Raw genomic sequence first — 27,943 nt, forward strand, 5'->3', positions numbered from 1 at the left:
AAAAATTCATAGTATAGTATGTTGAAAAAAGTCAGTATTGTATGTAGAAAAAAATCATGAACAAAGTCATAGTATAGTATGCCGAAAAAAAATCGGGGAAAAAAGTAATTCAAAAATTCATAATAAAGTATGTTGAAAAATGAAAAATAATTATTATTTACAGTAATTCTGAAATTTCAAACATGTTTGCAGATACTATTTGTCATGTCACACAAATTAATTAAGACTCAACAAACAATGAACAGGAAGGAAATAAAGAAAATGTAGCAATTAGTCCCAGCTTGTACGTTAGAGAGAAGAGTCACAAAGTTTAACACAGAGACACACGTGTACAGTAAGCCTGCATACACAAACAAAACAGGCACAAACACACTCAGAAAACCACAAGCACTCGTAGATAGCCGGCTCGGTCTCACTGGGGGGGAGGGGGGGGGGGGGACACTTGGGCTTTAAAGCCCAGTGTGTGAGAGTTCAATGCCACGTCCCATTAGAAACAGAGAGAGAGAGAAATGCCAAATTCCTCTCTGGAGATTTCCACAGTTAGAGCCAAGACTCAAGGGGAGTAACAGCATGTTCTTACTGCGAGCCATCCTCGAAGGAGACTGGAGGAGGGTCAGCCCCGCTGCAGCATTTCATTTAAAGTAAGGCTGCTGTGAGCCCACATGAATAATATGTGCACATCGTATGTGTGTTGGTTTATATATGTGGCTCATTGATGTGAGAGAGAGTCGTTGCTCCTCATATAAAGGATGCTATCGGGGGAAATGAGTCTTCACTAGGCCTTGGAGTTGTTGTTGGCATTAATGGGAATTAAATCAGAAACTGAGACTCGGGGATGGATGGTCTGGAAAAGGAAACATAGGAAACAAAGTGGGAGTTAAGGTAGAAGGGAAAGCTGGGAGTCATTGCGTCACATCCTGCTTTCAACTCGGACGGAAACAGGAAGGAAACGTGAAGAAAGAAACACAGCTAAAGGAAGGGTCACCAGGATTCAGATAATGCCATCTAGTGGCCAACGAGAGTGCTGCCTTCACAGAGAGAGGAGAAGCAAAAAAGTATGACAAGGCCATATTTCATGATGCCATTCAAAAAGCAGCAGGGCAAAGAAGAAGCAGTGAAACAAAACATTTAAAGGAGAAAGGGAGCGGCCTGATGTAGGCGATTCCCCACTCGTTTAAGAGCCGATAACATGGTCTCTAGAATAAGGGAGGATCATGGAACACAGGGTTAAAGCCTTAAAACCAGTCAATTAGATGCTAAAAATGTAAATTATCTAATTATCCCATTAATTTCACATGAGTTAGACATGGCTGATTGTGATTAACTGATTTTCTCTTGGGTTAAATGAATAAAAATCAAGTTTCTAGTAAAGGCACAGCATTGGTTCCATCATCATCCCGTGTTTCTAGAGTCCAGGAGAGAGTACCTGTGGCGCGGGCCGCTCTCAGGGGGTCCTGGGTGGGCCTGACTACTTTTGCATCGAGGCTGTACCACGTAATGAGCAGGGAGGGGTAAAAGAAAGAAAAGAATGTTTCAGTCAAGGGCAAATAATGACAAAGCCTCAGATGAGAGAAAAAACAAATAACGTAAGGAGCCATAACATCGCTAGAGGAGGAATCATCAACAACCAAAGAGCAGCAACTTAATCAATGACGGTGATTGACTTTCAGGACCAAGAAATCTGGCTTTTCAAGACTAAATCCTGAAAAGTTAAAAGCAACTGACAAAATTAATAATATACTTATTAGTTACAAAATGATAAAACAATGTATTTTATACATGAATTCCAAAAAGAGATCTGAACTAAGCCATTAAAGAACAGTTAAATCATACGAAAAGAAAAGCCAGCTTTTCTTGTACATTTTTGGCAGATCAACATGATGTGGGCAGCAAAAAAGAAGGGGAGGGGGGGGGGGGGGGGGCAGCAACAAATCATTTCATGTATGTGTTATCAGAGCTTAGGGGGAAACATAATTAAAATAACGGAGTAGTAATGTGAGAAAATCTATGAGATGTCTAGTCAGTTGTTAATTCTGTCTCTTATTGAGCACAGTGGCGAGCCAGGAAGTGACATTACCAATCGTTTGCGACTTTGGACAGGCACCTCTGACACAGGACCAGCTGATCCACAGATTTCTGCTCTGCCAACAGGCAATGGTAAGCACTCCTGAAAAATAAATGAAAACAGTCACTATAATGTGGAGATCTAAATAAATATGCTACAAATGGAGAAGAAGCTTGTGTTATTCCAACATAAAGCGACCCCTCGTTTCTTCACTCTGCCGTCTGCATTTTTCTGACCTGCCGTGTGTCCGTGTCCTCCAGCCTCCTCTCCAACCCCTCCAGGTCTGAGCTGACCTCCCTCAGGAGCAGTCTCAGCCGATTCAAGATCACGTGCACCTTCTCCTGGGCCTCCAGACACTCGCTGCCCTGACCCGGGGTCGGCTCCGAGGCCTGCGACTGCAGCAGCAGCAGCGTCTGAGGTTTAGTGTTGACCAGCAGCTGAGCTGACAGCTCCTGAAGAGACGACACCTTTTGTTGGGAGTTCAGCAGCTCACGCTTGATTTGCTGCGGGGAAAATGAAAGAGGAGACGCAGTCAGCAATGTGGTCAATATTTGTCTGCAATATTTAAGAGAAAATTAAGACCTTTGTTATTTCTACATTTTACTTTTTTACATTTCTTTTTAATAAATGTGGCATTTCAATGTTACAATGTTATTGTTGTGTCTCAATGTTACTGTTTAATGGTGATTTATGTTACAGAGGAGAGGAAATAAAAAAAGCTGTAGCAGAGAGACATACCGTCAGTGTTTTGTGATGTGCTCGTAATGTTTCACGATCCAGTTTGGGGGGGATGGGCACCACCTCGTTCCTCCTGCGGTCAATGTTCTCCAGCCATAACAGCAGACCGTGGCTCATCTCATGGAACTCCTGGAATTAAAGATGGCATAATTGACTGTGTGTTTGAGCTTTGTTATATATATTTGTCATAAAAAGTCATAGCATAGCATGATAACAAATTTACGGATGCCTATTATGTTCCATTCTTTCCTGGAGTGTGTGTATTTTGTTCCGTACCTGGCACTGCATCAGTGCCCTCTGTAGCTCTTCCCTCCAGTCTTCCAGGGAGGTACCGAGCCGGTCCCAGCGTGTGTTCATCTCTTTCAGCCCATCCCTCAACTCCCACGCCTCCTCAGAGTCGGGCTCTGTTTGGAGGAAGTCTGCACTGCTCAGATTGATGGACAAGACCTCTGACTTGTGGCTATCCACCCCCTTCAGCAGCTCCTGAGTGGAAGAGTCAAGGATAAAAGTATTCAAAACCGCATCTACACGTGGGAGAACATTTAGCACGACAGAGAACCATGAACTGTAGGTGGCTACTAGATAGAGGAAGCTAAGAATACATGAGGTGCCAACAGACTAGAGTGCTGTGGGGTTCGGCTGAGTTTGATTTATGTTATTGGGCTCCAGGGAATATGAATATAATTGTTAGAGAAACTCTTGAAAGCGACACACATGAAACAAACCTTGAGCTTCTTGATTCTCTGCTGAATGGTGTGTATGTCGGTGCTGAGGTCGAGCCCTCGCAGCTGGTTGAGTTCAGCCTCAGACTGACCCAACCAGGCCCTCATAGTCTGCAGATCTGAGATCAGCTGCTGCCACTGCTGCAGGTTCTGCTTGTGCCTGTGCTTCTCACTCAGAGACTGAGCCTGGATCAGCTCCCAACGCTCAATCACACCTGAAGGGGAAACAGATCCATTTAACCGGCCCACAGCATGTATAGGAGAAGGTAATCATGACATGTGTGTGTGTGTGTTACTGACCTGCGCTCTGAGTGTCTGTGCTGGTGGGGTTGGTGAGTCCCGGCATGTCATCCTCGTCTTCGGTCAGCTCTCCCTCCGCCCTCTTCACTGCGTCTATACTGCCTCGACACTCTCCCATCAGACGCATCTGGGGGGGATTATGTTACATATTCATGTTTAAGCTTGAAATAAAAGTAATGCCTTAATATAATATGCATGTCAGAGTGTGATGTCAGACAGCAAATATGACTACAAATGAACAGGACTCACATAGCCCATGTATGTGGAGTCGATGTCGGGGCTGGAGCTGCTGACGGTGGACTCTCTCTGCTGTAGGTGGTACCGCCCCGCATCCAGAGCCTGATCCAGCTGTCTGAGACTGGCCTCCAGCTGGCCCGGCTCACCTGCACAGAGGCCACAACGGGGTCAAGAAAACTACGAGGGGAACACTTTTGGTGACAGAATTCTTATCAGCATGCTGTTGGTGTGGAGGCTGATGCTGTGATGGCATGCATTAGTCTGAAATGCAAAATAATGGGAGGTCATAAGAGCAAAGAACACGGAAGTCAGGGTTTTTTTAAATCATGTTAACGACCATACTTAGCTGTGAAATGAATGACCAAACAAGCACACAGGTAAACATGCAGATGAGCATTTAGTGATCGGGAACTCAGCATGCACTAATGTTATCTTTGCACATTAAATATGTAAAGACTGTTTTGCATGCGGCCTGAATGATGCTTTCAAGTGCGGTAGTAAAATTAAAAAGCGTGTTTTAGTTGTAGTTTATGGCATGCTCCCATGTGTTATGCTGAGGCATTCCTTATCAGAACCAGGGGGCTGCTGTTTCCTACCAGAGGACGATTTCAATGTGTTCTCTGTCAGTTTTATATAGGCCTCTGGGCTCTCTGGGATAACTACATCTGGGAAGAGAGACATACAACATTTATGACTTACAATGTGGGCATGATTTAAAGTAGTATCTGTGCTGGCACTGATCTGGAGGTTCGCCTCAGAGCTCTTTGATTTTTTTTGTTTCTTTTGTGTTTCAACATATGTGCCTGTAACCATCATACAGTAGTAAAGTTGCACCAACCTGACAGCACGGTGGCAGCTGTCCTCAGATACTCATCCTCCTCCTCTTGCCCTCGACTCCTTTCCCCAGAGCCTCGTCCTCCAGGGCTGTCCAGGCCTCTGCTCAGGTCGTAGTCGTGGTCCCACTCTAATGGGATGGAGTCCACGCTGGCCGGGGTGTCACGCCCCGAGCGTTCTGCCCGGATGAGGGCAGTCGTGCCCGAGGCTGGACGGCAGGAAGTCCGAGGCAGAGAGGAGTCGCACCACTGCAGCTCAGAGAGCTCGCCACCTTCCTCCATGTCCAGCTCTCTGTCTGAACCATCGAGTTCATCGTCGGCCAGCTGGGAGACAGGAAATGTAAGTAGAAGAAGGAACGTGCAGGATGATAGGAAGGATGGAACAATGTTTCTACAGTCTCACATATGGAGGGAGCACTTCCTCTATGAGATTTCATTGCCTCTGCAAACATCAGACACAAATCTCTCTTTTTAACTTAATCAACTGTCAGTGCACATTTCCACCGTAATATTGTTTTATTGTTAGACTACAGAGCGTATTACTGCATGCTGCCTAATGCGTGTCTGTTTATCTTTACTCACAGGCAGTCGTGTGAGTTTCTTGTAGTATCTGTCCACTCGTCCAAAGACCTCCTGACAGTATCTCTGTAGCTCCTCCAGCTCCTCCTCAATGACGGCGGCGTCCAGAGGCTCACTCTTCTCAATCAAAGCTTCACCCTGTCTGAACACCAGCTCAATCTTCCCCGTGTTCAGATAAATCTCCTGCTGGAACGCCTGAGAAACACATGCATAGCAAGTCAGAGATCTGCATCTTTGTGTTTACTCCATCTTACCATCTCATCTCAATATAATGAAAAAAAAAATGCAGAAAATGTGGGGACCTCATAGTCTAGCAGATAGTACTTTACAATATTATTGTTGCATCTGGGTTGTGTTATGTATTATGGCTTGCTGTGCCGTCTATGAACCAATATTTCTGTCTTACCTTGAGCTGTTTTATCTTGGCCTGTACGTCACATTCAGAGAAGTGTTCTATGTTGGTCAGTTGGAGGTCCATCTCAGTCAGCCACACCAGGATGCTGTCTCGTGCCGTCTCAAACTCTTCCCTCTGGCTGATGAAGTGCTGCATGAACACAGAAACAAATGCTTTATTGTTTTCATCCAACGATGTTGTTTCTCAATGGATTTAAGAAAATAAGTGAATGGAGTGAAGTAGGAGGATATTACTGGATACTGGATATGGACATCGTTTATTAATACTACCTATTGCCAGTTTGTCAGAACAAATGGGGATATATATAATATATATATATTAGACCCAAATGCCAGAAGTTGCATAACTAACTCTTGCAAAATTCAACCATCCAAGACTCTTTTACCTTGAGTCTGCGTAGGATAGAAGCCACCCTCTTCTGCAGGTTATCCCATCGTTTGTTCCCATCATGCACCATTTCCCTGAGTCGGCAGGAAGAGTCGGTGCGATTCTCCCGGGCCAGACGACGGTACTGTTTGTTGATGAGCTCCAGCTGAGTCAGGCACTCCTGCACCTGACGCTGGAAGGCCTGGGACAAACACAGACACACATGCAAACACATATATTAAATCTTTGAATAGGACACACTTATTTGGAAACATGCATGCAAAATAATATTTTTCTCAAAACCTTTGAGACTAAAACGACTACAGATACAGATAAATCTGTAGGAAAATGCAAAAACCTAAGAAGCTAAAAATGCATTAAATGTTGAAGCTCAAAAGCCTTAAATATGCAGTCAGTCTATGTTTAACTATGATTAACTTTTAAATCAGGCAGTACAGATCCGAAAGGTGCCAGACAGCCAGCTAGCAGGAACGCACACGTGCACAATGATGGACAACAGCAGCTGAGCAGACCAGAGAGCAACATGACACTCTCTTTTTTCCCTATGATCTACTGCTCACATGGAGAAATGTAAAACATAACATTTAAACCAAGCTACCAATTCATCTATGTGTGCATCCAAACATTGTGTTAACATGAGATTCTGATAGCAAACGTGACATAGAGACACACCTCAAACTTTTTAAGCTCTTCTTTGGCGACAGTATACAGAACTCCAGAGGAGTTAGGCAGAGCTGCTGTTCTCTCGGAGGTCTTCAGCCAATCCTCAAACCTGGAGTAGTCATCCAGAAACCTCTGCCACAACCGCCACGTCTCCTCAATCCTGCACAGACAAATTGCTCAGTAATGTCATGCAAATTTTCTTAAACATTAACATATTTTTTATTAACCATTTTCCATTAAACTATAACCCTAACCCTAGCTTTGCAACTTTGAAAAACTGGCTTGCAATGTTCGAATCCTATCACCAGTGCATGCATATGAATGCAGATTCACAAGAGGCACTGACTTGAGCCTTCTCTCCATGGACATGGCACAGATGTTCCTCCAGCGTCTGTCCAGCCCTCTGGTCGCCTGCTGGATGGAGTCACACTCTGTCTCTGTGGAGCAGGCATCACAGTCGTGGAGCAGGACTTCACACAGGTTCAACACCGATGCCACACCTGTGCTGTGTTTCTCTATGTCCCTCTGCAGCTCCTGCAAGTCAGTCAGAACACTAGCGTCATTTTTGTGGCACTTAAAAGGTTCAGCGTTTCGCTGAATGTTGCTTGATGTCGACTGAACCTCCTTCTTGGTTTTGCTCTTCTTGTGTATTTATGCCATGCATTAATTCAGCAACAGTGTACAGAAGGAACACAGTCAGGATGCTTAAGTACAGTGAATGCACGTGTTAGCTAACTCTGCAGCTCTGGAGAGGAAAGAGGTCAGTCTCATTCAGAGCTGCAGGAAGGATACGCACGCTGACTTAAGTCTAGCTTTAAACAAACAGCCAGTGATGAATGCATGACTCATGCTGTGATTTCCTCGTGTGCCACTCGTTATCCACCAACTCAGATTGAGTCACTCTTTATCAGAGAATGTGCTGGTTAGTTTTGCATTCCTCAAACACCAATAAACGTTTCTTTTCAGCATTTTTTTGCGCATGGTCCCACTTGCCTGCTGCTGGTTGAGCTTCCTCTGAATCTCCTGGTCATCACAGTTGTCATAGATGATGGGCCTGGACAGCTCTGTCTCGATGTGAGCCAGCCATGAACGCAGGCTGCTCATGTTCTTATCTAACTGCTGCACCGCCACCAGGGTCTCTCTCAACTTCTTTACCCTGGCAGAGAAACAGAATCAGAGGGAGAGTCAGAGCCACTATGTGGGACAACTGTAAACACTAATGCAGACTATGTGCTCGGAGAGAACTCCCTTGATGCATGCTTGTACAACGTGCTCAACTTCAAACCATAAAACATGCTGTAAATACAACTGGAAAATCAAGACTGCAAGAAAAAGAAGAAGAAATGTAAATAAATCACCAGAGAAAAATACTGAATGCATCTTTGGATCTGACAGTGAATAAGAAGTAAGAATGAAATAAATATAAAGCATTCCTCACAGAAAGCTCTCTGTAAGAGTTCAGCTAAACGGAGCAGAAAAGTAACATGAGTATGAGGAGGAGTGTTTCAGATCGTCACAGATATTCTTGTTGGGAAGTGATGAATCCTCACTTGACCTCACACAACAACTGGGAACCATTTTGGATCTGCAGACGGCTGACATTTACAGACCCGTACCACTCCAATTAATGATATGTGAAACATGTTTAAATAAGCCAACATCCAGCTAGCTTAACGTCCAGCCCCCCACCCGAAGCAATGAAACTCTCACTGTTTCACCAAACAGACTTGAGATGAATGTTGGCCATTTAATATTATATAAGCAAACTAAAGATCATCATCTGATAACAAAACACACATCTAGCAGGTCTCCTCTACTATTTCTGCAGCTCCTAACGTGATTCCTAAATCAGCGATGAGGCATCTCACAATGCAACATACTGTAGGAAACAGTAGTTGGACTGTTTTCATTATAGGACAATATACTGCATAGCATCTCACATGATCTACTACACACTTGGTCAAATACAAACTGTAAATAATTAAAATGCATAAGAAGCGTTTGTTTTAAGTTATTGTAAAAAGGTGACACAGCTTCACTCAAACAGTGATTCTACACTCAGACTGCTATTGTCTGAACTGTCTGGAACTTATTTTACTGTCCTGTGAAGAAACCTCCACCATATGCTGGTTAAAACAACACTTTTACATACTAGTTAAACCACTGAACCATGAAACTACAACAAATCACATAAAGACAGCCTTCTTAAAACATGCTCTAGCACTCCAAAATAATCCTTCACACACTAGGAGCTGGACAAAAACACAACATAACATAATCTAACTTAAGTGCATGAGAAAAAACGTCTATGCATGAGGAAATCACGTGCCCCCCAACCAAGAACTTGGTTTCTTGTTCTTGTGTACAGTGCAATCTTAAAAAAAAAACAGTTTCAACATAAATAAATTCTCAAGTTTGTCCTGCCTGTTGACATCGCAGTCGCAATCTGGCAGATCCTCGCTCGGGCATCCTGCCATATTCTCAGTTCCTAAGTCCAAAACCATGGGGGTGAGGAATTCCCAAAGACGACGTTTACGTCAGGAAGCGTAACAGTGCCGATCCAAACCCTATTCTCTTTCGTCTGCGGGCACCACATGGGACTTTCTCTCTAAACCCTGTCTGTAGGGAAGGGGAGGGCAAGCAGCTCGTGGTGGGGTGGCACAACTGTGACTTATCAACTGTTGCTCTCCAAGGTTAAAAAAAGAGAACCCCAAACAGGCGTGAGTGTGTGTGTGTGAGAGAGAGAGAGAGAGAGAGAGAGAGAGAGAGAGAGAGAGAGAGAGAGAGCCTGAGAGTGACAAGTGCTGCTGTTTCTAAAAAGAGACTTACAGTCAGAGGCATGTGCCGCCGAGCTGGCCTGTGTCTGACTATCGTACACTAAATACACACAACGGGGACTGCAAACAGAAGCAAAGCCTGTAGGCTCAATGCATGTGTGTATGCGATGTATAGTGCACATCAAGCAGCAAAGTTTTGCATTAAAACATATCCTTTTTTCCTCAAAAAATAAAACCTCCTGAAACAGTTCAAACATGAATCCACAACGTAGATAAAAATAATTAAAACACTAAATTGCAAACTATTCTGCACGCTGTGACAGCTACAAACCGTCCGTCCTGTTGTTGTTTTATTAAGTTAAGGACGGATATAAGAGACAAAGAGAGTGCAGCTGTCTCCATGAGGTCACACAATGTCCTCCCCTTTTCTTCCCTTTTCCACTGCAGTCCCAGAGGGCAACAGCCGGAAGACTGTTGGGGGGAGGGGGCAGCTGAGGTTGTAGTCAAAGTTTGGGTCAGGTCACGACATAAAGAGAAAGAGATTAACTCTTCTTTTTCTTTCTAGTTTTTCCATATTTTTTCATATTGATTCAACACAAAACTGAGTCTGGTAAGTGGAGGCGTCCAGAGTGCCTCAAAGGTACATGAAGACAAAAGGAGAGAGTCCATGTGGAATCAGGAATGTGACCTCTCTCTGCTTGGTTTGCAGTTCCACTGACACCAGCAAGGAACTGAGGAAATGCATCAGGACCATTGTGGGAAAAGTGTGTGATGAAGGAAACCATAGTAACGAACACAACACTCTGCATCTGCCTGGCGAGTTTACCCACCTGGCAGCGATGAGGTCCAGCAGGTGTTGCCAGCGCTCGCTGACTTTGCTGAGTTTGTGTTGGATCTCGGCCGCCTTGCTGTCTTGGCTGGTCCTTGCCAGGCGCTCGCCCATAACCTGCAGCTGCTGCTTGTTCTCCTGAGCGACGCTGATCTCCTCCTGGTAGTCCTGGTAGACAGAGACCAAGCAGGTTACCACAGGGAGGTGGAAGTGTGGTGTATAGTGGACGTGTCAACACAATCTGGACTCAATATTTTGACTCTGGTTGTACTGAGTGTACTTCTGCATGCATAGATGTTTTGTCTTCATATGTGAATTTCAGGGACATTTTTTGTTGTTGTTCTGTGTGTGAAATCACCTTGCGGAGCTTTTCGATCATCTCCTCGATGCTGATGTCTCCATTCTGTGAGACCTTGCTCTCCATCTGTGTGAGCCACTCACACAGCTCCTTGTTTTTCTCATTGAACACGGCCCACTCATTCAACTTCTCGCTCACCTGCTGCCGGCGCAGTGAAAGCTGAGGGGACGTAAGGGAGGAGGAAGTATGGAAAGGAGGATAGGAGACAAAAGATGTGGGACGGGATAATGAGAAAACGAGACAGCATATGAACAGAAATCTTGGTGCAATTTGGTGGTTAAGAAAGACAGAATTGGTGGAAGATAAACTCAAAGAAATAATAAAGTGTCTAAATACTTTATGCTTAAAAAAACCCTACTAAAGCAGCAACCAGAATATGTCCAGTCATGTCAACTCTTCTAAACCTCTCTCAATCTTAAGCAAACACACTTCACAGTAACAAACAGCTCACAATAACACTGTGGGGTCCTGAGAACTAGGAAGTCTCCACATCTTTTAGCACAAGTTAAATCCACTAAGAGTGGAAGTCACTCCAGGATGTAACACAATATAGTCTTAGATTACACAGAAAAAGCACTTTGAGTACTTATTGGGGGTAAAAAAATGCTTTTTGAAACAACTTAATAAAAACAACCCATGATCATGTGTACTGTGTGAATCTACCTGGTGGCAGACCTCCCCCCACTGGCACTGTAGCAGCTGGAGGCGTTCCTGTAGAACTGTGATGTCATCTGCACTGACCACGCCCTCCAAGGACTCCCTCAGGAGGAACAAGGAAGTGAGGTCATCGGTCCAGCCCTCCACACTGCTCTCCAACTCCTGCATCCACAGGACATGACAAGAAGTGATTTAAAAACACACAGATGTGACCCATAACCTTAAATGTGAAGAGACAATCAGACCAGCCCGCGAACCGACGACCATAGTCAAATAGAGCAGAGAAACCACAGAGCAGAAGTACTGAAGCTCAACTGCAGCTGCTGCACCCTCATGAATAACGATGAGGAGAAACTAAGCGGTAAACTGACAATAAATATTAAAGCAAAATATGTCGCAAAAAGATAGAAAAATGTTCTCGATTAATAAAAAAAACACACAGGTAACAGTAACAAGTTACATTCAGATATTCAATAATAAAACAGCTTCATTCAAGGTTAAAGGCAAGTTAAGGTAACAGACACACCAGACCTTGCATCTCCTCCTCCTCCGTCACTGTGACGGTTATGCGGCGGTGTAATCATTTGTGGACCTGGGGTATGTCTCTATTATGCAATAAGCACAAAAGGAAGCACACGCGCATACAAAAATATACCCCCACTGCAAGCAGGGATGCTCTCCCTCTCATGCGCATGCACCCTCTCTTTCTCTCTCCTTCCCTCTCTCTCTCCCCACCCCCTCTTCTTCTCTCATCTGATGCTGACTATGTGCAGCTACGCTCATAACCCTCCTCCTCCTCCCTCAGGGCCTCAGGACCTGTCATGCATAAAACATGACTGCATGCAATGTCCAGTGGTTAGCAATACAACTGCAAATGATCGTAATGTGAGTGTTCACGCAAAAAATAATGATTGCTGTGGGAACAAACAATGAAAATACAAGTATCCATGTTTGCTCGTCCCAGCAACTGTGTGGCATCATTTCAGCATCGTCAGAGACATATTAATAATTAAAAAATAAAAACAAATGTCATGCAAGACTACAAAAATAACAAGTGTTGTTTTTTTTAATGAGATTAAGACTCAAAACAAACAAGGTCACACAATGAGACAGACAAGGTCTCACAATTGTGTTTGTTTAAGCTTCTGGTCTGTCTATTAATCTGTTTGTCCCCATAGCTAGATTAAGGGTTAGAGGGAGGACAAGTGTGTGTGTGTGTGTGTGTGTGTGTGTGTGTGTGTGTGTGTGTAAATGTAAAACAGAGTCAGAGAGAATATGCATGTGTGTATGCGTATAATGTTTAGATGCAAAGGAAGAAAACACAATTTGAATGTATTAATTAGCTTCTCCTCACCTTGCATCTGATTTGCTCTGAGTGCAGCTCCTCATGGTGGTCAGGTAGTGGCACAGACAGCTTTCTCTTGAAGGCCCTCAGCTTCTCCAATGACGCATTTATACCCTTCTCACATCGCTCCCAGTTCTGCATTTACACACACAGCAAGAAATAGAGCATAAAACACACAAGAACACACTCAAACACATATTGCAGCAATTTGTTATACATTTTTCCTGCAGCTCCAGCATCAGTACAGGTAAACTGCACAATACACAATCAGAAACTGACACACACACACACACATACAGAACACACCAAGCCAAAGCTGAAGTCAGGCCACAACAATTACCATGCCATAGACAGCCCCCTCAGCAATGATCCTTTCTAACCAACCCCATGAAAAAAGAGTGATACAGCAAAAAATCCAACAGCCAGAGGAGAGATTTAATACAGCTAGAGAGGTTCTGCTCCAAAGGTCGCGGATTACAGCTATTTTTAGAGTCAGAATAACGGTCCAATCCAGGATAAAATAGGGTAATATTTGGTCAGAAAAGCTGCATACCTGAAGCAAGAGTCATGGTAAAAGAGAAGTCAGGGAAGGACAAGAATAGCTACAGTAGCTGCTCTCTAAGTGCAAAGCAAGGACGACAGAGAAAAAGAGAGTAACTAAGATCGTTGGAGAGGAAGATTAAGGCGAGAACCATTTTCTTAAGAAAAGCCAAATTCCCGGATGTATCTTTTAAACTGCGTCACTCAGTCGCTTCCAAAACAAGGCAATACCACAGTCTGCAAAATCTACCTTGCAGAGCTGAAATCATTACAGCTCACTGCACAGCGTCTGCACTCTGCATGTGTTTGTGGATGTGTGCCCTGGGCTGGCTCATTATTATCATTGTGCCATTTTGTAAAGCTTGAGCCTTAGCACAGATGCCTAGCAATGTATGTGAAGACAGAAGTGAGTTAGCTCCATCTCTGTACTTGGCTTCTTTTCAGGACTTAAGATGCAGCGTTGCATAATTCATGTGATGACTTGGTTTCAGTGTCTCACGTGGACAACAGGGCAGACGCCCTTCAGCACCCTTCACACTGCAGCATGGTGGGGACACAGCTTCCAGCTTAGCCGTCAACATAGACTGTGCTCAAATGAGATACTTTCAATAGTACAGGATGTCCCATGATGCAACACTGATCGATAATCCTCTACCCTAAAAAGGGCCAGTCTTACAATCTACTGTATGTACAGTATGATCCTACATAAACAATCATGTTTCATGTTAAAAATGTCTCAACACAGAACAGTAACTGGAAAGAAAGTGTCAGAAACAGAGCAAGAAGGTATCGAACCAAAAAATAAGTCTGATTACGTGTTCACTATTACTCCAGGTGTTGTTTCGTCTTACCTTGAGCAAGCCGTGCAGCTCCCTCCTCTGCTGGTCCAGGCGCTGGTGGGCGTGCCTCCACCTCTCCTGAATGTCCATCAGCTCCGTCTGCAGGGTGGACTCGGCCCTGGCGTCAGCTGACAGCAGCAGGCTCCTGCCGGCCTCCACCGTCAGGATGTAGCCTCCCTGCTGCCTCTGCAGCATTCGCTCCCTCAGCTGGAGGAGCAGAGATAGGGACAGTGGGCAGAATGGGAACAGGTTAACTAAGGGAGTCTAAGGTTGGACAAGAGGTGAGGGTTTATTAGTGGAAGGTTTAGAAACTGTTAAGTCAGTATTAAGTCAAAATATGATATTTGATATTTTTAAAAGCTCCTCCATACTATGACGTTTTAACCTACCTGTATCTGATCTAGCAGGTTTCTGGCCTGCTGCAGGGCGACTGCTTCTCCTGGCTGGTGCACATCTGGATCACGGGTCACTTCTTGAAGCCACTGTAGCAGCTTCTCTGCCATCTCCCGGTAGTTCTGCCACTGGCGGACCAGACTATCGATAATGCCCCTTCGCTGCTGGGCCCGCCTCACTACACCTTGCCACTGATTGCCTAGCAACGCCAGTTTCACACTGAAGTCATCTCTGTTAGGGGGACAGAAGTGAGAACGACTGCATACATGAGATAGGACTTTTAAAAATGTATTTATGGGATCGTGTGTGTCTGTGCATGCATTTACCTGTCGTCCACTTGTCCCTGGTCCAACATTTGATGACCATCATTGATGATGGAGTAGAGAATCTGTTGCCTGCTAAACATCTCTGCCTGGAACAACTGCAAGTACATACACATATATTAATAACAACACCGTTCATACAAAGACAACAGCTGCATGTGCTTTTACTGCTTCCCTGACCTCATGGTCTCTCTGCTGCTCCAGCAGACTCTGGTAGTTTCCTGAGATCTCAGCGGCCAGCTTCTGTTCAGTCTGAGACAAGAAGTCCATCCATGCTTCACACTTCTGGAGGAAACTCTGCTGCTGCAGCAACACTGCCTGCAGCTTGCTGGAGAGGGACAATGGGAAGTTGTTTGGAACATTAACAAACAGCAACACAGGTGAAGATTAGAACTTTACATGTCACTAATGTTAGTTGTTTTTTAAAATATTGAATTTCATAAGGTCCCACACTTGTAAAACAAAAGTTCACCAATGGTTTCTTTAATGTTTCCACAACAACCAGAATACTTATTGACATATTTATTTAAATGGAAGGTTTTAGGTACCTGAACCTCTCAGTGAGGTGAGCGGAGTGAGCGGCCCAAGCTCTGTTGAGACTCTGCAGCCGTTTAACATCTCGGTCACTAACTGGCAGTCTGTATACTAACTCGTTAACACGCTCCAGGTCTGGAGACAGACTGCTCAGCTTCAACAGGTGAACCTGGGAACACATTATCACAATTTACCGACGTTTTGGAGAAAAAGCATCAGATATTGAAACTCAGACGATACAACAATAACCAAGACAGTAATGTTTTTCATACCTTCAGTTTTTCCATACGTGCCTGGATCACAGTGAGCTCTGGAGAGCCAACTGGGTCAGACTCCTTCAGCACCTTCTCAGCCTCCTCAGCCTTACAGGTCAGTGTGTCCAACTGCTCTCTGAAACCCTCACAGGCCAGAGATCCAGACTGCAAACAGTCAGACAGACATAGTGAGACTACAGAAGTGATGGCTAAGCGTTAGCTAAATGAAATGTAATGGCTTATCGCATTAATAAATATGGGTTTTCATGAAGGAAACAGTGATGTGTCCTATCCTACCTGCAGTACTTCCTGCTGCCTGTGAAGGGCGTGCTCCAGCGCTGCAAGGCGATGTGTGAGTGACAGGTGGTCGGACTGGAGGGCCGCCGAGGAGGAGGCGTCAACTTGGCCCTTTAGTTGTTCCCCTAAAGTCTGCAGCTGCTTGAGGGACTGCTGCACTGAGGTCTGGTCACAAAGGCACGCCTGAAACAGCAACGTCATCGGAGAGACAGGTTAGGAACAGATTCACTGTTTTGAGAAGTTGAGAGAAAGTCAGTGTATTTACATACACAGGGGCGACAGGAGTGCATTTTCAATGCAAAGATTCATTTTAGTTTGTATCCAAAATGTCTGAATTTAAGAAAAAAAGTTTGATATTTTCATATTTCAGTGTTTATCTAGTGAGTTTGGGAAGAGCTCCATTTGAGTGGCAAATATGTTTTGCTACCCTTTTGCTGAAGGTATTGTGTAAACATTTGTAAAAAGCTTTCCATGAAGGGGACCCCACAACAGGTAAGATTTCTCAACCACTTACTGTCAGTGAACCTTCGTCAAAATAACAATCTGCTTACAGTATTAAGCGACATGCTGGCGCTGACATCGCCAGCATGTCGCTACAAGCCCAGTGTGACACTGGGGACCCCTGTAGTGTAAATCAGGGGCCTGTCTTTCCCTTTGCAGTCTCATTTCCAAAGGGCTTTTGTTAAATTGTGCTGTGAATCTACATTCAAGCAGACAAAAGAGCAGGGTGCAATTTGGTATTCTGCAGAGGGGATAGAGGCTTTGTGAATCCTCATAGTGCGCTTTGGAGCTTCACAAAGTCTGAGAAAGGAGGCCGAGGGTAAGCTCCAACTGCTGACTAAATTTTTTTTTTCCACATAGTCATATACTGGACTCCTGTGTTACACTGTCCATTCTCTACCCACATCACAATCCATTATCCAGGCACTGCTCTCCTCCTCTGTGATCTCCCTGTCGGTGGCGCTCTTCAGCAGGCGATCAGCACATTCTTCCTGTTTCTGAACTGCTGTCACACACTGACCACACAGTGACCTGTAGCGCTGCCACAACCCCAGCAGGGCTTTACTGCTCCTCAGCTGCTCTGAGATCTGCTCCAGCAGACTGTTCCACCTATAAAAGGGGAGGAGAAACACATTAATACATATTGACCTCAGCTATGAAATTCAATTTGGAGTCACTCTGGGAGGTTTTTTTTGTTATCCTGACCTAATGTTGACGTCCTTGAGGGCTGTGTTGAGTGTTTCAGCCACAGACGGGTGACACTCTGTGAGTAGCTGGTGTGTGACAGAGCCGAACTTCCTTAGGCTGCTCTCCTGTTTATCCATCTCATCCTGTAGGTTCTTAAAACAAAGACAGACGTCCACGGAAGGTTAATTTCATCTTCAATGTTTGCTCAACACATTCAAGAACACTATATGTTCCCATTCACAATGACCTTCAGCTGTAACATACAGTATATCTAGCATGACTTTATGCACTAACAACAGTTGCATTGTTTTTCCAGAGGTGTGCCATTCAGCGCACATTTGCACTCCTCACCTCCAGACTCTCCACTTGCTGCTGTACTGCCTCCAGAGACCCGTTAAGGAGGCGCAGCCTGGACACCGAGTACCTTCCCTCCATCAGGTAACCATTAATCTCCTCTGTGGCTCGGCGGTACAGCGTCCACTGCTCCAGCACCGACCGCAGGCTCACCTTCATGTGGCTTATCTAATAGGAACAGTTGGAGAGAGAAAACGTCTTAAAGCACAATGTGAAAAATTAAGCAACAGCCATGAGGGTAAGGCTTCCAAGAGGCACACCATGTGGTCCAGATGAGCCCAGGATTGGTTGAGTCCTTTGAGGGTCTCATTGACAACAGAGCAGGCTGCTCCTCTCTTATTCTGGATGAGAGCATTTCCACGTTCTTCTGCTTTCTCTAGATCCTTCTCTTTTTCCTTCACTAATTCCTCCAACTCCTGCAACAGACAAATGTTTGTTTTATTTTCAGAAACATCTTTCATTTTCAAAAAAACTCAAAGTGTGTGTGATATGCATGGAAGTGCTGTATGCTTGTGTACCTGGCAGTCTTTAAGTGCATTCTGCACGGACGCTACATCCTCTATCCTGTGTCTCTTCTTCAGTTTCTCCTCCTGTACTGTGAGCCAGGTTTTCAAGGCCTGAACTCCATTTTCATGCTCCAACCAACCTTCCAAAAGTCCTTCCAGAAGCTGAATCTAAAATACGAACAGAATTCAGAAAAAATCAGAAACGGCAAACTAAAAATACAAGAAGAAAACAGGCTAATCGTAACTACACTGTGATTGAAACGTTACCTTTTCAGCAATGAGCCCTTGTAGTATCTGCCACCGTCTGTTCATAGCTCCCAGCTTCTCAGCAAAGTCTGTCTTGTCACTGCGCTTTCCTTCGACATCCTGACTGCTGATCTGCAGCACTGACTGGTTTACAAAGTCCACAGTCAACTGCTTACATGTCAGATCTATGCGGAAACCCTGTGAAGTACAAATGAGACATGTTGCAACTGTGATAAGGAAGAGGGTGTAAGAGAAAAGACATGACACACATGTTTTTGCAGCTTGACCAGAATGGCACAACTATAGAAAAAAATAGCTTTCTACCTTATACTTCTGCAAGAAATCCTGGACCACCTCAGAGCCTACAGCTCCCGTGATTCTGTCCTGGTCCTCCTGTATGATGTTCTCCATGAGAGAGATCCAGCTCATCAGCTCTGCGATAGCGTGCCGGGACGCCAGCTTCTCCATCTGCAACTAAGGGATGAGAGCGGAGGGGTTACAATGTAGCCAAATACAGTGCCATCAGCTGGGACAAAACCTTTCAAGAAGAAAAACTGCGCAATTGACAAATAATAAAGTGTATAACAGCCGCTGTTCTCAGACCTGGTGTAGCTTTTCTTGTACTACAGGAATACGAGTTAACAGTTCAGCCCACTGAGTGTCGATTTGGCCCAGCGCCGTCCTGAGACCAGCCGTATCTGCTCTTTTCAATCGCAGAAGCTGGTTGCCTGTACTTAGTACAGATGAACGCAAAGATGACTTAGCATCCACTTCTTTGGAAAACTCCTATCAGAAACAAAAGTGACAGTGAGACAAGGTGGAATACAATCAGCATTTATAATATAGATGTCAAGGGTGTGTTGTGCATTTTGGCTTCTCATGTGATAATCAAACTAACCAGGAAGGCATAGAGGTGGTCTCTGACGGTCTCTAGCTCCTGAGGCACTGTCACTGACTGGGTCGTCCAGAACTCCAGCTGGTCCAGAGCCGAATGCAACCAGCGACTCAACTCTGCCGACTCACTCTGGTACCTGGAATGTATAACATATCATATTTTAGTTCAAATTAAAAGGGATATTTCTTTCTGTATTCTGACTCACATAACGCTACATAATTGGCCCACTGGCAAACAAACAAACTCGGACTATATTAGACCCTGACCTGCTCCAATGTTTTAGTGTGGAATCAAGGCGGTGTAGCTCCTTGTTGACCTTGGTGGTGGAGGAGAGCCACTGTTCTCCCAGCTGGGTCAGCTGGTTCTCCAAGTCTGAACAGCCAACACACAGAAGTAACCTCTTGCCCTCCTCCAGGACCTGGTACAGCTGGGGCTGATGCTCCGTCAGGCTGGCCTTCAGACGCTACAGAGGATAATTGATGAGTTAAAATGTCAACATTTTAACAAGTATGCTTGACTACGGCTTTCAGGGCACATCAGATTACATCTTGATGATTTATTTGTGAATCTATGAGTGTCCAGTCTGTAAAAAGGATCCTTACCTGGAAGAGGCTGATCCTTTCAACAAGTCTTTCCTCCGTCTCCTCTACCAGGCTGACTGTGGGGATGCTACACTCCACGGCCTCCAGCTGTCTGCACAGAGCCTGGTAGTCTTCCACAAGCCTGCTCCATGACTGTCAAAGAGAGTGAAAAGAAGAGAGTGGCTAAGTTAGTTTATTCTACAGTATTTTTTTTTCATTGGATTGAACTGTTAATTTTTTTTGTCACTCATTCCCACCTCAAGTATGCCCTCCAGCTCCACTCCCCTCCTGTGGGCCTGTTTAAGGACACTGTGGGCTAAGGCCATTGTCTCCTCCATGGCCTGACTTTCCCTCTGTGCCACCAGACCAGATACTTTACTGTAGAACGTCTGGGTGAGGATCATATGGCATTCCAGACCCTGGAAAAACTCCTATAAAATTTATGAAAAGCAATGTTAGAGAAGAAAGAAAATGGTCTCGGAATGAACAACTGCAACCCGCTGTTATCACCCCCTTACTTTGTGTTTGTCCAGTAACATCTGGACCTCTTTGACAGAGGCTACTGTCATCTTCTGATCGGCAGCCATCTTGTCCTGGGCAGTGTCCACCAGATCTGTGAGGTCATGAAGTGCAGCTTCATACTGAGCCTTGAGAGACAAGCCGTGATTCAGGCTGCTTCGTCTTGAGCCCACCATCAGCACCAGCTCCTCATATGCATCCTATACAAAACATACATCATATACATCAACATGTCAGTCAGGAAAGATTACAGTGCTAGGAGGTTATGACCCCAGTGTAAGAGAAAAAGAAGCTCTACTGGGAATCTGATATTACCTGTAGTTTGAGAAGTTCCTGGTTGGAGATTTGGTCATATTGGAGTCCCTCTGCTCTGGTCTTCAGCTCAGCCACTCTCTGCTCAAACTCTCTTAGACTGTCCTCCACTTCTGATAATGTCTAAAAAAAAGAATTCAAAATTTGAATGGATTTCCAGATATTGCAAGGTTGTGTGTATCTGCCCTTTGTCAGAGTCATACCTCTATCTGTTTGGACGCAGGTCTGTCCACAGTTCCAGCCATCTTCTGTAGCAGCAGGTGTTTACTTTCACTCAGAGCTGTGAACAGCATCCTCAGTTCATTCTGGCAAGGATAACAGATACAATGTTTCTTACAAGCGTCCTAATCATTTAAAAGATGCTTCATACTCCCAAGTTTAATCAAGATCAGACTGGCTTGGTCTTGCCAGTGTACCTGGAAGGTTGAGTGTTCCTGCAGCCTGTCCCTCATAGCATCACAGTGTTGTTCCAAGGTGGAGTCCAGCAGCCCCATCCTCTCCTGCAGGCCCTCCAGTGTGTCCTCCATTAGGGCTTGCTCCTCTCCTCCACACAGCCGGCCCGCTCCTCCACCCAGAAGGTCCCTGCACTGGTTAACCTCCCTGGTCATTGCCTTTAGCTGTTTATTCAAACCCTGAATAGAAGAGCAGAGTTTTAACATTTAATTGTGTTGTCTGTTTTGTGTCGATAACAGCGTCAGCTTGCAGTGTTTCTACAATACAAGTGTCTTTATTACCTCTAGATTTGTAAGTTGTGTCTCTGTATCTTCTGACAGCAGCACAGGACCAGAGAGCAGCTGATTCTCAGCAGCATCCAACCAGGAGGAGGCAGCTGAAACTGCAGCATAAAGGGCCTGCTGGAATGCCGTTCCTCCTAAAGACACTATCAGTTTGCTGTCACCACCTGCTGTCTGTGAGAAAGAACAAAGAATATGTACTCAGTACATTAAAATCTGTCAATAAGATTGTTTTTGTTCTTTATTTAAGACACAGAAACCATTCCCAGTGGCAAACAACAATGATAGATTAAAATAAGCTAAAACATCTGTGCCTTACCTCATGGGAAATTCTTTCCAGAGTCTGACCACAGGCCTCAAATAAAGATCTGGGAGAGTGAGAGTCCTGGCTGGCAGCCATGCCCCTAAAAACCACACTGGGGCTGGACAGTCGGGAACGGTGAAGGACCTGCACACAACAGTAACAAACATGAAGATTGAATGGCATCAATCATCACAGTTAAAGTGTGAAATTACATGAGAGGAAGAAAATGTAGTGAAGGAATGCCATCAGCCTTGAGTAATGAGTTTAAGACAACTCAAAACATAGGTAAATTAAATAAATGTATTTAAAAACATCACACTCCATGATGCGTGGCATGTGTACCGGGCTAAGCTGCTCCTGTTCCAGGGAGTTGAGGGACAGCTGCAGCTTCGTGCTCTGATCTTTATTCAGGTTTTCCCAGCGCTGTCTCATCTGGTCCAGAGGAGACAAAGTGTCTGACTCCAGCAACACTCCTCCTGGGATGGACATCTCACTGCGGGAGGGAGACGCGTGAGTAATCTTAAAAGACTTGTATCTAGTTCTTGAAGTCTTATATTACCAGCAAGTTCCAATGTATATGTTAAATATTTACCCAGCTTTTCAAATAAACACGTAAAAATCACACCAAAACTCAAATCCCAGAGGCTCCTCGTTAATGTGTGACACAGAAATGTTCGTTCCTCCTGTTTAATGAATAACAAAGTGTGAGAATAATAGAGCGGAGAGAAAAAAGTACCTGTCCCCATTGGGTGTGGTCTGTTGGCTGAGTAATTCCTCTCCAACATTCGCTACAGACTGGAGCAGCCGCTTCTGTTCAGCTACTTGCTCCTGCAACTCCTAGTGGGTCAACATAAAGCATTTAGGCCATGAGTTACATCAGACTGATCTAGAAAAGCAAATTCCTATCTGAAATTCAATTACCTTTAAAGTAGTGACTTGTTTTGCAAGAAAGCGCTAAGCTAATTACATTGATTTGCATCAAACGAGGCAGTCAAAAGAGGCTCAGCTCAGGCCTGTGAAATATAAAAACCCCACAGAGGTTCTGCTTCTTACCCTCTGTCGAAGAAGGTTGTCATGGTGCTGCTGTGTGCGTGTGGATCTGGCCTGGGAAAGCCAATCCTGGACATTAGGACTCTGGGACAGAGATGAGTCTGGCTCACTGTCCTCCTGCTCTTGCAATGAACCCTGGGAGAAAGACAGAGGGAATTTAACACTTTTTTAATGCTCAAGATTTGAAACAAGAGAGCAAAGGACAGGAAAAAAGTGATACAGTCTGCAAGCTTGTGAAGACTAGAAAAAGGATGACAGCACCAGAATCTCTTCTAGAATAAGTCCATACTTTAACCATTCAAATTGAGATTGCTGCCAGTATTTTAAATAGACTCAGACAAATAAGCGATTGTCGTTCCCATGTGCTGTAGAGTGACTTGAATGAATGTGAATTAATGAATATTATTTAATAAAAGATCACATTAGGGGATGGCGGCAACATGAGATTCACTCTTAGGAAAAATATTTGAAATTCAGAGCTTTAAGAAGAAAATGTTGTTATTTTTTTTTTCCAAAAGGGTCCAAAGACAGAATGTTGTGTCATCAGAAACATACCTGCTGCAGTACACTTGTATGTGTTAGCATGTGATGAGTTAGCATCTCTTTGGCTGTTGTTTGAGGCCCATTGTGAGACATACAGGCTCTTGTTGTTCCATAGTGGAAAACAGTGGACTTTTATGAAGGAGCACGACCTTTAGTGTTTGCACAATACTACCATTGATCATGTTACGCAGTCTGTCACATAATGGAGGTCAGCACAACAAAAATGACACAGAGGCGGAGAGGAAGAACAGCTGGGGAATGGAAAAGTAGTGAGGGAATGCGGATGGGAAGGCAACTGAAGGCGTGGAACAGGGGAGGAACATAGACCACACATAACCTCTGATCTCACTTGTATGCCAACTTGTTTGTCCTGCAGCATCTGCTGTAGCTCCATCAGGCTGTCTTTGAGGGAATGCAGTTTGAAGGTGAGTTGCTCCGCCCCGCCCTTTGTCTCGGCCCGACCCTCCAGCAGCAAGCTCTCGCTGTGGATGGAAAGCTCTGACAGATACGACACCTTCTGCTCGATCTCAAACAGCATATTCTGGAAAAGGCAAGAGTGACAGTAAATAATAAAACCTGAACGTGAAACCCTTATGTAGTTACTTATGCTACATCATTAAACAGCAATTATTATGAACTACTCAACAGGTTCTCCATGCCAAACATATTTATTCCTGGTATGCCTCTATATTTCAGAAAGCCTCTCTGCACCAAAATGTATGATTACACCATATATGGTGCTTCATAACATGCCCTGCATTCATGAAGCTCTCTTCTGCCTCTCATGTCTTCTTAAGATCTTATTTTTTTCATTGATTCATACACTCTTTTTTCTTTGTTTCCTGTCAAATCCTTTTCAACAGATCCCCTAACAGATTTCCTAACAAGAGAAACAACAACAAAAAAGAGACCCTCCCTTTCCAATTCCAAACTGTTTTACCACAAATTTAAATTCCACAAACAAACAAACAAAAGGTTTGCTTTAATTAACAAAGCTTCAACACAAGTTTGAATTTGTTATATACTATAGGGCGATGGAATGTGTGGCAGAAAGTTTCTTTTTACTGCTCCCTCCCTTCTATTTCTTTCCAGTATTCCTTGCTTCATCTCTCTAACCTCATATCGTGCCCGTTCCATTAGATCAACGCTGTAATAATCTATGCTTGCAGACAGTTTTTACCCCCTGAAGATGATGATCCGCATGGGCCGGACCTGAGCCCCACAGGGGCCATATGTGTACTAAAATCAGCTTACTGTCTCACAGCTGCCACACACGAACACACACACTCGTACACAACCGTTTAAACACCGAGTTCCTTTGCCTGAGATACAGAAGTAAGATAAATACTACTGAGAAGCCAAGTATGGTGCATTATGGGATGAATGCTTAAACATTATTCATCAGTTTTGGTATTAAAGTTACATGCATCGCCAAACAGCACATTCGTTTTTTATGTAGTGTAAGTTGCGTTTATTTTTCATTTATTATTTTTTTTAACTGTCAGGAAAGGTAAATAAAAAACAGCCCTTAATTTTCCTGTACAAATTAAACACAATCACTGAAAAAAGGACCCGTGATTGTGGATCAGTGACCACTGTGACCATTTAGCCACGGATGCTAACTACCCCACAGATAAAGGTGATGTTGCCATAGAAACAGGGACACTTGGGCTGGTGGAAGAATGTGGACAAGTGAGGGGGTGATCAGAGGGTCAGCCCCTGATCCTAATCCCAATGTCCTAATCCTTAAAAAGTGCCATTTTATTGTAGAGGGCTCCTAGTCTGCTCTGTGTTGAAACAGTCATATAATCAGTGCAGGTTCTGTAAATGTATTCTGGTTTTTGAGGATGAACTGAATCGTTAATGTGTGACTAAAATAGTAACAGTAATGTAAAAACGAGGGAATGAATCAAAATATAGTCGTTATTTCGGGAACAGTGAAGCAGACTTTTGACTTTGATAGCTCTCTCTTGATAAAACAGTAACAAACATACTTTCATGCATCAAATCTGCATACATCAGGATGCATCACGACCTCTACAGTGCGCAACATTGTCATCTTTGGGAAAAAACCAAGCTAAAACCATTCAGTGCTCTGTGAACCAGTCAGTCCGGCCTTTGATGAAAGGAGAAATGTCATTCTCACCTGACAGTCGATGAGCTGCTCCTCCATGTCCAAGTCCTCATTTTGTGGCTGAAGGGCCGACCTTAGAGTCGCACGAGTGCTGAGCAACCAGTGGTCGAGCTCCTCGGCCTCACTGTGGTAGCGCTGCAGCGCCTGTTCCTGCCGCTGCTCTTCTAGCTGTTCACTTAGTTTTTCCTGTAGTGGTCAATGTGTGGGACATGTTAGATTCCACAGGTGGGACGATTCTGACTCAATAGTTCAGTGTAAGTAAGAATGAAAGTATGCAAATGTGGTAGATGTAAAGGAATATCATCTTTAAGCGCCCACCTCCAGCAGCTGCCGTTTCCCAGAAGCCTTCATTCGAATGGTGGCCATCCTCTCTCCTAGCACCGTGAGAGTAGACTGGAGAGCCAGTTGGTCACCAGGCTCTCCATCGCTGTCGCTGTCTGCCAGCTCCTCAGAGAAACAAGTCTGTAACTCACTGATCTCATCCTGCAGCATCAGGATCTCATCCATCAGAGCCTGAACAGACAGAGATAAAAAAAAGTATTTTACCCTGAGTTAGGCAAAGACAGCATGACATGTAATAACAACATGACCTGACAGAATCGCTACAAAAAGGAAGTGTATCAATCTGTCTGCCTTTCCATTTAAACAGGTAATACTGCTTTCAATGTTATCTGTACTGCATTCCACTCCTACGCTCTCCCTCTTTCTCTCGCACAAACACAACTTCCCCAATATCTCCACATAGTCTCCTTTCTCCCTCACCTGGTGTGCCGCCATCTGGCTCTCGGGACTCTTGCTAGGCTCCAGGCTCTCATTGAGCGACCCCTCGATGGATTCCATCTTAGTGGATATGGACTGGAGGGACTCCTGATAGTGCTGCTGTCGCTCCAGCGCCTCGTACAGACTCTTCTGCTTCTCGCTGATCTGTGGTCAGAGTTAAAGGGTGGAAGGGAAAAGGAAGAAATTAATGATGGCAATTGAAGAGGAATAAGTCCATTGTACTATATTTCTCCTATTATTTGTGGCAGAAGAGGTTTATTGTGACACTAGTTTAAAGATACAAATGCTAAATATACACTGCTCCCTAATTTTCATTAGTCATACTATTAGATTTGTTGAAAGAAGTGTTATAGCTGAGGTATGTTTGAACATCTTTTTTTAATTATGTGACTTATTTGAGTTCATTGTAGCTGATGACGTGACGTACAACGTTCTTGAGTGTTTCCCAGGATCTCTGCAGGTCATCCAGGTTAGCAGCACTAGTCTCCATGGACGGGTCGTACAGCTCCTGGAGGGGCGCCCGACTTAAGGCACTTCGACCCTGTGACACAACAATACAGTGAGTGTAGGTCCGACTAATGCGCCACAGCGATGTAAAGAAGAGTGCGCTGGTTCTCATAGTTCATCATTTTAATTGCTACAAATGTAACCACTGCTGTACATTTACAGTTGAAATAAAAATGTCAACAACTTGTTCAAGGTCTCTTATTGAAATCATTTGTAGTTTAAAGTTAAAAAGCAACTAAACTGAGTATGTCTTTGGTTCCTGGCTATGGCAGTTCTTAAGGTAAAGCAAAACAAAATTGAAGAATACCTAGCACACACTTTGTGGGATGTTACATTTCAGCAGCGTCTGGCTGTCTGAGGTCCCATCAGATTAGTTTAAATTCACTCCCATGATACTTTCCTTCGATTCCTTTCCAACTACCTTATTGGTTTTAGTCTTCTTTCAACCGTAAGGCTCACACCACAAGACAAATTTACTGTATTTACATTTCACACTAATAGCTAAAGCAATTATAACCTTTGCTGTTTCTCCCAGAACAACATCATAGAAGTTGTGTTGTGCTAACTCAGCTATGTTGACAAAATGACACCATCTCATTTTCATCTCAGCGAAAAAAAAAACAAATAGCAAACAAATTTTCTTCAGCAAAATAGATCTGAAAAACGTAATGCTGATAAACAGGGAAAGCAGGGTCAGCACAGCAACTCTCCCGCTGTTTCAAACATCCATTGTGTTGATAGTGGTGATGATGTGGAGGTCATTGTTTGGTGGTGATGGGATGGGATGGTATGCAGAGTTAGCATGTCCATCTTAACAAGTCATCAAGTCACATATCCAATATTCAGTCTTAAAAGCTTATTGATACAAAAAAAAGTCTGTCAAAAAAATCATAAATATCATGATTCCAGGCTCACTTTCTGCATTAATATTTGAAATGAAATAAGTTAACACTTGCACACAGCAGTGTCTACAAAAATATATTTGAGACATCTGCTTTGGAAATCATTTAAATAACCTCATCCAAGTGGCAAATTATTTTCAGTACACATAAAATGTGATGACAACTCATTAAGATGGAGATTTTTGGTTGCACAGGATACGGTGGTGATTTGTTATGAAGGGCGGAGAATTGGAGGTGTAAAATGTGAAATAGACGTTGGCAGTATGGAAGCTGGGCGGGTCAGGTGATGCTGGAGGGCTGTGG

The 27,943-nt window shown here is 44.1% G+C and overlaps 1 protein-coding gene across 1 annotated transcript in view; it reads right to left on the minus strand.

Moving 5' to 3' along the window:
• The window catches only part of syne1a (spectrin repeat containing, nuclear envelope 1a), a 102,905-nt gene that overhangs the window by 2,065 nt on the left and 72,897 nt on the right, over positions 1 to 27,943 (minus strand). Inside the window, exons 95-147 of the mRNA XM_084030258.1 lie at positions 26,659 to 26,772; positions 26,214 to 26,375; positions 25,770 to 25,964; positions 25,464 to 25,637; positions 23,667 to 23,858; positions 22,778 to 22,909; positions 22,461 to 22,561; positions 22,067 to 22,217; positions 21,740 to 21,868; positions 21,421 to 21,594; positions 21,103 to 21,318; positions 20,890 to 20,991; positions 20,690 to 20,809; positions 20,374 to 20,574; positions 20,113 to 20,286; positions 19,877 to 20,008; positions 19,541 to 19,737; positions 19,278 to 19,410; positions 18,983 to 19,165; positions 18,704 to 18,853; positions 18,401 to 18,577; positions 18,146 to 18,301; positions 17,888 to 18,043; positions 17,625 to 17,795; positions 17,292 to 17,425; positions 16,991 to 17,195; positions 16,086 to 16,268; positions 15,807 to 15,953; positions 15,549 to 15,703; positions 15,181 to 15,328; positions 15,004 to 15,098; positions 14,674 to 14,908; positions 14,297 to 14,491; positions 12,915 to 13,040; positions 11,567 to 11,722; positions 10,904 to 11,062; positions 10,547 to 10,713; positions 7,933 to 8,095; positions 7,286 to 7,473; positions 6,949 to 7,099; positions 6,275 to 6,457; positions 5,881 to 6,018; positions 5,478 to 5,669; positions 4,901 to 5,219; positions 4,659 to 4,727; positions 4,075 to 4,208; positions 3,826 to 3,952; positions 3,529 to 3,740; positions 3,080 to 3,286; positions 2,804 to 2,932; positions 2,302 to 2,568; positions 2,078 to 2,167; positions 1,427 to 1,485 (exon numbers count right to left, since the gene is read on the minus strand). Coding sequence (XP_083886384.1) covers positions 1,427 to 1,485; positions 2,078 to 2,167; positions 2,302 to 2,568; positions 2,804 to 2,932; positions 3,080 to 3,286; positions 3,529 to 3,740; positions 3,826 to 3,952; positions 4,075 to 4,208; positions 4,659 to 4,727; positions 4,901 to 5,219; positions 5,478 to 5,669; positions 5,881 to 6,018; positions 6,275 to 6,457; positions 6,949 to 7,099; positions 7,286 to 7,473; positions 7,933 to 8,095; positions 10,547 to 10,713; positions 10,904 to 11,062; positions 11,567 to 11,722; positions 12,915 to 13,040; positions 14,297 to 14,491; positions 14,674 to 14,908; positions 15,004 to 15,098; positions 15,181 to 15,328; positions 15,549 to 15,703; positions 15,807 to 15,953; positions 16,086 to 16,268; positions 16,991 to 17,195; positions 17,292 to 17,425; positions 17,625 to 17,795; positions 17,888 to 18,043; positions 18,146 to 18,301; positions 18,401 to 18,577; positions 18,704 to 18,853; positions 18,983 to 19,165; positions 19,278 to 19,410; positions 19,541 to 19,737; positions 19,877 to 20,008; positions 20,113 to 20,286; positions 20,374 to 20,574; positions 20,690 to 20,809; positions 20,890 to 20,991; positions 21,103 to 21,318; positions 21,421 to 21,594; positions 21,740 to 21,868; positions 22,067 to 22,217; positions 22,461 to 22,561; positions 22,778 to 22,909; positions 23,667 to 23,858; positions 25,464 to 25,637; positions 25,770 to 25,964; positions 26,214 to 26,375; positions 26,659 to 26,772 — 8,525 coding nt within the window. The remainder of the gene's footprint in view (positions 1 to 1,426; positions 1,486 to 2,077; positions 2,168 to 2,301; positions 2,569 to 2,803; positions 2,933 to 3,079; positions 3,287 to 3,528; positions 3,741 to 3,825; positions 3,953 to 4,074; positions 4,209 to 4,658; positions 4,728 to 4,900; positions 5,220 to 5,477; positions 5,670 to 5,880; positions 6,019 to 6,274; positions 6,458 to 6,948; positions 7,100 to 7,285; positions 7,474 to 7,932; positions 8,096 to 10,546; positions 10,714 to 10,903; positions 11,063 to 11,566; positions 11,723 to 12,914; positions 13,041 to 14,296; positions 14,492 to 14,673; positions 14,909 to 15,003; positions 15,099 to 15,180; positions 15,329 to 15,548; positions 15,704 to 15,806; positions 15,954 to 16,085; positions 16,269 to 16,990; positions 17,196 to 17,291; positions 17,426 to 17,624; positions 17,796 to 17,887; positions 18,044 to 18,145; positions 18,302 to 18,400; positions 18,578 to 18,703; positions 18,854 to 18,982; positions 19,166 to 19,277; positions 19,411 to 19,540; positions 19,738 to 19,876; positions 20,009 to 20,112; positions 20,287 to 20,373; positions 20,575 to 20,689; positions 20,810 to 20,889; positions 20,992 to 21,102; positions 21,319 to 21,420; positions 21,595 to 21,739; positions 21,869 to 22,066; positions 22,218 to 22,460; positions 22,562 to 22,777; positions 22,910 to 23,666; positions 23,859 to 25,463; positions 25,638 to 25,769; positions 25,965 to 26,213; positions 26,376 to 26,658; positions 26,773 to 27,943) is intronic.

This window comes from Eutrigla gurnardus (assembly GCF_963514095.1).
Source record: "Eutrigla gurnardus genome assembly, chromosome: 16".
In the NCBI taxonomy this organism is placed as follows: domain Eukaryota; kingdom Metazoa; phylum Chordata; class Actinopteri; order Perciformes; family Triglidae; genus Eutrigla; species Eutrigla gurnardus.